Source organism: Salmo trutta, chromosome 1 (assembly GCF_901001165.1).
Source record: "Salmo trutta chromosome 1, fSalTru1.1, whole genome shotgun sequence".
Taxonomy (NCBI): domain Eukaryota; kingdom Metazoa; phylum Chordata; class Actinopteri; order Salmoniformes; family Salmonidae; genus Salmo; species Salmo trutta.
In genome coordinates, this window is record NC_042957.1 from 29,493,001 (window position 1) to 29,502,124 (window position 9,124).

General features: G+C 44.1%; 1 protein-coding gene across 1 annotated transcript; it reads left to right on the forward strand.

Moving 5' to 3' along the window:
- The first annotated feature begins 4,633 nt into the window (after positions 1 to 4,633).
- Positions 4,634 to 6,720, forward strand: LOC115191567 (piggyBac transposable element-derived protein 4-like). Its single transcript, XM_029749390.1, has 3 exons — positions 4,634 to 4,994; positions 5,190 to 5,246; positions 5,407 to 6,720. Exons 1-3 carry the CDS (start codon positions 4,634 to 4,636, stop codon positions 6,435 to 6,437), a joined length of 1,449 nt encoding a protein of 482 aa, XP_029605250.1. The 3' UTR covers positions 6,438 to 6,720.
- Positions 6,721 to 9,124: the final 2,404 nt, after the last annotated feature.

Consider the following 9,124-nt stretch of genomic DNA (forward strand, 5'->3'; position numbering starts at 1 on the left):
CCATTATGCCACTTGTTGCCCAGTGTTGGTTCTCTCACACTCCGGCCTCCTGAATATACAGGCTTGTTTGCCAGTATTTACAACTGTATAAGTGCACAAAAGTTAAAGGGATTTGTGCGTATCTGCTGGTAAGTATAAAACAAGCAAACCACTTTCTTGCCACACACAAAATTAAACAGGCATGTAGCACTGCCTCTGCCAGCAACATGCAATTACTTGTAGTTTTCAAATGCCTATACTTCCTTTTTTACACATTCTCTCTTCCTCTTTGAGAATCCTGGTCGGTGGCATAACCACATGGTGCAGTGGAAGTGTCTTAAATGTGGCCCAAAGAACATAGTAAAGGAGTGTACATTAAAATTCCATTGGGTCCATTCTGGTTACTATAAACGTAATATAAAGTCCCTGACAACGGGGTCAACTGGGTCAACTTAAGTGTTAAAGTGTTGTCTTGACCTCAGAGCAAAAGAAACATTGGGTTAAGAGCTTACTTTTTATGCCCAAGACAAATTTTGTTTAACTGTAGCTAGGTTTTCATCCAATTGGCGACAGATTTTTCATTTGTATGTGTCAAAAGGCAGTCAAAGCATCGATCGTCATGTCACCAGAATAAGACCTTCGATATTTATTGGAAAGGAGCATCAAGATCACGGTGCACTTTCACCCCGCCTGTGAAGTTGATCGTAACTTATTTCATCTGTAGCCTGATAAACTGCATGGTTACCCTGAGTTGTAGTGGGAGGACCACACACCATCTCATCCTGTTACTCCAAGTTTACTTCGATATGATGGTTATTATATCAATATTTGCCCGTAAAGGTGTTTCCACCGCCATTTCTCGCATAATTCATTTTAACCGACACAAAAAGATCCCGCCATGCCAAAATAAACAAATTATCTGTAGGCATTTATACAATTGTACCATCACAGCTGTCGTGATTTTACTTTTAAATTTACTTGCACGCATAGAGACTGCAGATGGAAACGTGGTTTATGTCATAATGTCGTGCAATGAACAGCCCAAACCCCAAAGGATTATGTTCACATACATGATGCTATTGGTTTATTAGGATACCCATTATGTTGTATAATATAATGTAATACAACATAGCATCATAACGCAATCTTTTTTGTTGTACCAGGATTTAGTTAGCGTTGGGAAAGACATGATCTCTCCAATCTTGACGGAAGCCATACTACAGTATCGACTTCAGGCAGATGGAATACAACACATCAAAGGCATTGTTTCAGAGCTCTGTGGGTCTCTGTGGATCTATTCCATTAGCCCGTAAAATGTTAATATCATCTGTTCTTGTGCAAAAAAATGCTGTGGTTTGGCCCATGAGGGGAAGTTTCAGATGACATGGCTGAAGAGGGGGAGCTGACTAGAATCAAATGAGTTTTGGACAAAGGGAAGAGAAAAGAATTGCCTGCGATCATCCTTCCTCATGGCTCTATTCTGGTTCCAAGTGGAGCACTAAAAACCTCTGTGTTCGGAGACAAAACACCAAGCAAGCCACTGAGAGGAAGTGGATCTGTGGCATAGAACCCCTCTCCCTTCCTGTCTGTCCTCTCCACTTTGACTTTAAGCACGGATTCAATGCCATTCAGAGTGCCTCTGTCATCCAAAATAAATCCATCAAGGCAGTGAGATCACACACTTCCCTGTTTAGCTGTCTCAGACTGGCAGATCTACAGTATCTCTTTTTTACATGAGGTAGGATACTGATTCTTAACTTGTTACCCACTCCAGCAGGAAAACGTAACTAAATATTAAATAAAGTTACTTCCAAGTGTCCTATATCCCAGTTCCACCCACAGTTATCAACTCTATGTGACATTCTCCATTGCAGTGCTTTGATTTGGTTTAACACCTAGATGTGAATGGAGCCAATTAACAGAGCTAAAGTGGGGTAATTACATAAATTCCAAAATAGAACGTTCATGGTGTGGTCGTGGAACAAAACTGTGATTCCTTTAACTATCTTCCATTAAAGTTCTTGCTTCATTGATTGATACAAGTTTAGCCACAATACCCTGAGCAGGGGACATGGCTGCCAAAGCCATAAAACCTGTTAATGAGTTTAAAATAAATTCAAAAACTTTATTTGACACAGTTAACCAATTATTATGGGTGAATATGGAACATTGGTGAAACAAAAATGTAACAACATTTCTATTAAATGCAGATACTAATCCAATCATTTATTTAGATTTTTACAACATCTCATTGTCCGAAGCACGAAGGAAAATGTTTCCTTGTTCACATATCCTAGAATTCTGCACAGGCTTCCTAAATCTCTTCATCTCCCTGCATGTGCCCCAAATAAGCTATGGACCTGCATCTATTCAATAAAAGCAAATGTAAGTGAAAAGACTATCTGTGTTTTATACCCCCGATAATTACATTTCTTGATTATAAGTCACAATTTCTCTGGAGGGCACTGACAGACCAGAGAAAAGAGCATTGTCAAGGAATTCTATGTACTTCCACTGCGGCTACCCAATGATTACTGGGCATTTCTAATTTCTCTGGCAGTGTTGGTACAGCCCATCAGGCACATGGTGAATTGTAGAGATTGACTTACAAAGGATAACCTCTCCTATGGTACTGTGAGTGGTGGGGGGTGGATGTGTACGGAATGCTTAAGTGAATTCACAATGGGGTACTGGGAAAAGGGCACTGCAAAGCCAGACAAAGAGATGCCCTGCTTTTTCAAGTGCACCAGGGACTTGGGTGAACTCTGTCTGAGAAGTCATTAGAACTGTAGAAGATGCAGCACGTACATTTTCGCAAAATCTGAAGGGATTTGTAAATGTATAATGAATAGATTTGCTGACATACTCATTTCTCGAAACCACAGGTGCAGCCTATCTTCTTCAGCAAGTGTTTTCCCCTTTTGAGCATGCCAAGGCTAACACATCTCCTCTGGAAGTACTTGCCTGCCCTTGACAACACACTCCTCCAGTGTGATTGCACTGTCCTCTATCATCCCAACATGAGGAGGGTGAATGAGGACACACACGGTCTACACTACTGTATTAGTAGCAATGCAAAGTTGGACACATTTGTGTCTGATGCACTTAGACATTTGTATCTAAATTAAGTGATCAGGTCAAGCATGCATTGAATTCAACCACCTGGGAAATGCATGTGGGATGAGACTACTGACGAGAACAAAAGTACGTTCACGTCAGTAGGAAAACCCAAGGACAAATTTCTGAAAAGCCCAGTGTTGGTGTATCTCTCTAAATACAAAGGGCCGACTGTAAATAATCTCCGGACATACACATCTTTAAACAGGACAGATTTTAAAAAGCCACTGCAACCCAGATAATCAATGTCAAATAACACCAGTATTGGTTGGTTACAGCCTATATTACTGCAAATTATTTGAATTTCCTATGGTATCTGTTGATAAAAAGTAAATTCACAGATATTTGAGTGACCGTGTTCATTATACTGCTCCGGTATAAGACTGCCTGTGCTGAGAGTGGATCTAATGTACATTAAAGATGATTCATTTACTGTTCACCTATACGTGTCCAGCAATGCAACGTCTAACTTGCAACATGTGACCACCTAACACTCCCTATTCATATATAAACAAACAAGTACCCTCCCGAGGCCCTCCTCCCGGGGCACTGCATCTCAGTGCTAGATGTGTTACTACAGACCCTGGTTTGATTCCAGGATGTATTGGGAGTCCCACAGGGCGGCGCACAATTGGCCCAGTGTCGTCTGGGTTAGGGTTTGGCCGGGGTAGGCCGTCATTGTAAATAAGAATTTGTTGTCTTGCCTAGTTAACACTCCCATTGTCCTGGGGTCAGACTGACCCAGGCCCTGGGTTTCGAGGGGTCCCCGCTGTCCCGGGGTCAAAGTGACCCAGCCAGCACTAGCAAGGTGTATGTTATTGTGTGTGTGTGTGTGTGTGTGTGTGTGTGTGTGTGTGTGTGTGTGTGTGTGTGTGTGTCTGTGTGTGTGTGTGTGTTGTGTACTACATAGACCACTGGCCCTGCTCTACCTGCACACAGGACAGCGGGAGGCCTTTACACAGCCTCTCACTGCCTCTCACTGCCTCACACACACCCACACACACGCACATACACACGGGAGCCCAGTGGTGCAACAGGAGGGGTGAACAGCAGCACGGCTACACATGCATGCCCAGACATGTCCCGCCTCAGTGTGCAAGAGGGCAGCCAAGTGGACCCAATGGTGTCCAGGGGAGGGCAGCCGGCACTGCATGACGTTGCTTGCCGAGCAGGCGTGTACTGCAGGCGTACTAGAAACGGGAGGCCAGTGGTGCAACAAGGGTGAACAAACAGGGGTGAACAAACAGGGGTGAACAAACAGGGGTGAACACGTGCCTTGCCGATTCACGTCGCCCGTGTAAGCTGGCTGTAGAGAGGATAGTAATATTGTCAGCGGCACACATCGTCGGCACCCGTCCGTGCTGTGTGGCCTTCGCCGCTGCTCAGTGGACCCAAGCCATGACCGTGCATTTCACCGCCGCGCAGGTTCTAGAACAGATTCTCCCCAGTGTCCATCAAGAAGACTACTCTGATTCCGAAGAGGAGGAGGACGTGTCGGAAGATGAAGACGGGGAGGAATACAACCCAGAGTGCGAGGATGGCGATGCGTCGTGCTCTTCGGAGGAAGACCAAGAGGAAGACCAAGAGGAAGACCAAGAGGAAGAGATCGCCGCTACCCAAGCCCAAAGGGAGACGTTGCTGTCATAAAAAAGGCAAAATCAAATGGTCCCCTGTGGCCTATCGCGAATGGGCCAGGGTGGCCTATGCCGTGTCACGTGCCCATGACATCGCGTCCACTTTCTACCTGTTCGTCACACCGGCAATAGAAAGGATAATTCTGGACATGACAAATCTGCAGGGGGCTCGAAAATACGGCAACGGCTGGCGATCCATGGACGCCACTGACCTGCATGCCTACATAGGGCTGCTAATCCTAGCGGGCGTCTACAGGTCCCGAGGTGAGGCCGCGGCCAGCCTATGTGATGCGGAGAGCGGCAGGACCATATTCCGTGCCACCATACCGCTCAAGGTCTTTCACAAGTACTCGAGGCTGCTACGATTCGACGACCGCCAGTCGAGACCCGCAAGACTTGCGACGGACAAACTTGCAGCCATAAGAGAGGTCTGGGACCAGTGAGAGGAGCGGCTGCCAGCCCTCTACAACCCAGGGCCTGACGTGACAGTGGACAAGCAACTGGTCCCGTTCAGAGGTACTGTGTGTATATACTTACATATACATATGTATACATGTGTATAGAGAGGTAGTAGTAGTAGTAGTAGTAGTAGTAGTAGTAGTAGACGAGTGTAATGACAAACGTCAGTTGCCCCAAGTAGCCAATAATGACGCTAATCTGTTCTCCCTCCAAAAAGGCCACTGTCCATTCCGACAGTACATTCCCAGCAAGCCAGCAAAATACGGCATCAAGTCATGGGTGGCCTGCGACTCCAGATCCAGCTACGCTTGGAAGATGCAAGTCTACACTGGCAAGGCGACCAGCGGAGGCCCCGAGAAGAACCAGTGGATGCGCGTCGTCCGCGATCTGACAAAGGGACTGAGTGGTCATAATGTCTCGTGTGACAATTTCTTTACCTCCTATGAACTGGGACAGCAGGTCCTCGAGAGGAACCTCACCATGGTCGGCACGGTGCGAAAGAACAAGACCGAGCTCCCGCCGGAGCTGCTCGCGTCAAAGGGCAGACAGGTCTTGTCCTCAAGGTTTGCCTTCACGCCCACGATCACTCTAGTGTCCTACCTGGCAAAGAAAAGTAAGAACGTGCTACTTCTGAGCACGCTGCACACAGAGGCCGACATTAGCGATCGCCACGACAGGAAGCCGGCCGTCATCCTAGACTACAACTGCAACAAAGGCGGCGTGGACAACCTAGACAAGGTGGTTGGAACGTACAGCTGCAGATGGATGACTGCCCGCTGGCCCATGGTCATCTTCCACAACATCCTTGATGTGTCCTCCTACAATGCCTTTGTCATATGGCGAGAGATCAAGCCTAACTGGATGCCTCAGAAGTGGAACAAGAGGAGGGTGTTCCTGGAGCAGCTGGGAAAGGCACTTGTGAAGCCATTGATCCAAAGAAGGCAGCATCTCCCCCGCACGGAAGCAGCGTCAGCACTTGTCAAAGCCATACAGAGTGCTACGGCTCGTCAACAACCTGAGGAGCCCGCCACTGCCCCAGCCACTGGCCGAGCCACTGCCCACCGAAGAAGGACTCTAAGACACACACGGTGTGCTGCAGGTGTAAGAAATACATCTGCAAAGGCTGTTCACACGCATACTGTCACACTTGTGCCCAGTGGGCGTTTAGCCAAGACGGGACAGGGTAACCCGGAGGACACGGGGTGTAGACATAATACGAGGACCACGGGAGGGTTAAATAAAAAATAATTGGGATTTGGAAGTAATATAAGAAGGATGGTAATATTCAGTATCAGTAATTTCCTCACATACTCCGCTTACAAATCAAGCTTTGAATGTTTGTTGCCATGGAGCAATACTGAGGAAGACACTGTGTTGTTGAATTTAAGCAGTCTTTCAGTGGGCTGTCCAATGTGTTTGTTCTCTCTCTGTTTGCATGTTGAACTTCAGTGTTGAACTCAAGTTGCCTTATGTGTCATCATAGTTGACAACCTAGTAAATGTAAATCAGGGACACTCCAATTAGAGTGATATGTTATGTTTCGTATTGTATGTACTAATTTGTGGATGTCCATCATCCATTTCATATGATATGTTACAAATTGCAATTCGTACAATATGTTACGAATTAGCAAATGGATGATATGTTACGAATTCCAATTTGTTGTGGCTAACGTTAGCTATGTGGCTATGTGGCTAGATGGATAATGCTACCGTTAACTAGGTGGCTAATGTTAGCTAGGCTATGGGGTTAAGGTTAGGGTTAGGGTTAGGAGTCAGGTTAAAAGGTTAGCGTTAGGGTTAGGGGAAGGGTTAGCTAACATGCTAAATAGTTGCAAAGTAGCTAAAAAGTTGTAAGTAGTTGCCAAGTTGCTAAAGTTGTCCATGATGAGATTCGAACACACAACTTTTGTGTTGCTAGACGTTTGCGTTATATGCCCACCCATCCATCCTGACCAATCACCCTACTTTCTTTTTATCTTTAAGTAACCTTCTGTCTTATGTAACCACACCAAATGTAACATATCACATAAATCTGAGTGTCCTGGAGTGTCATTTGAGTGTCATTTACATTTACAACAGTTGAAGTGGGAAGTTTAAAAACACTTAGGTTGGAGTCATTGAAACTCGTTTTTCAACCACTCCACACATTGCTTGTTAACAAACTATAGTATTGGCATGTCGGTTAGGACATCTACTTTGTGCATGACACAAGTAATTTTTCCAACAATTGTTTACAGACAGATTATTTCACTTACAATTCACTGTATCACAATTCCAATGGGTCAGCAGTTTACCTACACTAAGTTGACTGTGCCTTTAAACAATTGGAGGTGTACCTGTGAATGTATTTCAAGGCCTACCTTCAAACTCAGTGGCCTACCAACCTGACTCATTTACACCAGCTCTGTAAGGACTAATGGGCCAAAATTCACCCAACTTATTGTGGGAAGCTTGTGGAAGGCTACCCGCAACATTTGACCCAAGTTAAACAATTTAAAGGCAATGCTACCAAATACTAATTGAGTGTATGTAAACTTCTGACCCACTGGGAATGTGATGAAAGAACTAAAAGCTGAAATAAATAATTCTCTACTATTATTCTGACATTTCACATTCTTAAAATAAAATGATGATCCTAACTGACCTAAGACAGGGAAGTTTTACTAGTATTAAATGTCAGGAATTGTGAAAAACTGAGTTTAAATGTATTTGGCTAAGGTGTATGTAAACTTCTGACTTCAACTGTATGTTAAATCTAGTCTATGAGACCAGGCTGTATTTGAATTTACAGTATTACTAAATAATAAACATTATGGTCATTCATTTGATTTACAAAAGGTATATTCGGTATCACTCCTTATTACAGTGTAATTAGATATGTAATTACACTGTAACAAGTATTATTATTCATTGTAGTAATTCATAGTTATACTGTTATAACAGCATGTATCTGGTGGTAATTGCAGTCTGTAATTACAGGGGTGTAACAACCAATGCTTGTTACAATGCTTGTTACAAATGTTAAAGTTTCCGATAGCATCCCAACGCACCATATGTCAGCCTGCACAAACCACATGATAAGCGTAAGCCAATTAAAAACAGGCCAAATCAGAATGTTTGTAAACAAACCCGTTCTGGTAGTTCCAGGTTACGAGAGCCAGAAAGCTGGACTCAAGAACACATAGGAATGCATTGGAAACCATTTGCAGACTACCGCTGGACTTGATAGATTGTCTAATGAATCATTAATAGACTCCGTTTCATAACCTTTCTATAAAATCGTCAACACTACTCTCTTGTTATCAAGCCTCCATTTCACTAGGTTTGTAGCTAACTAGTTTTCTTTGTTCATGGAAGAAATGCCAGCTAGCTACAAAGCTACATTGCCTTGGTTGTAGCTGACCTGTATGCTATCCAGAGCCATGTATTTGTATGTCTTTTTCTTCTCTGAGTTACAGGTCATATAAGGAAATCAGTCAATTGAAATAAATTCATTAGGCCTTAATCTATGGATTTCATATGACTGGAAATATATATATGCATCTGTTTGTTACAGATACCTTAAAAAATAAGGTAGAAGCGTGGATCAGAAAACCTGTCAGTATCTGGTGTGACCACCATTTGCAGCATGACACATCTCCTTTTTTACATTTTAGTAGACGCTCTTATCCAGAGCAACTTACAGTAGTGAATGCATACATTGATGCATTGTTTTGTACTGGCCCCCCGTGGGAAACGAACCCACAACCCTGGCGTTGCACACAGCATGCTGGCGTTGCAAACACCATGCTCTACCAACTGAGCCACAGGGAAGCCTTTGAATATAGTGGATCAGTCTGTTGATTGTGGCCTGTGGAGTTTTGTCCTACTCCTCTTCAATGACTGTATCTCTGTGTATTCAAATTTCCATCTGTAAAATGCAATTGTGATCGT

Excerpts from the sequence above, each read along its gene's own strand:
- LOC115191567 (XM_029749390.1), top strand. The coding sequence starts at position 4,634 with ATGGCGATGCGTCGTGCTCTTCGGAGGAAGACCAAGAGGAAGACCAAG. Across the intron at positions 4,995-5,189 it reads GGGCGTCTACAGGTCCCGAG|CCCTCTACAACCCAGGGCCT; the intron begins GTGAGGCCGCGG and ends AGCGGCTGCCAG. Across the intron at positions 5,247-5,406 it reads GCAACTGGTCCCGTTCAGAG|GCCACTGTCCATTCCGACAG; the intron begins GTACTGTGTGTA and ends CCCTCCAAAAAG.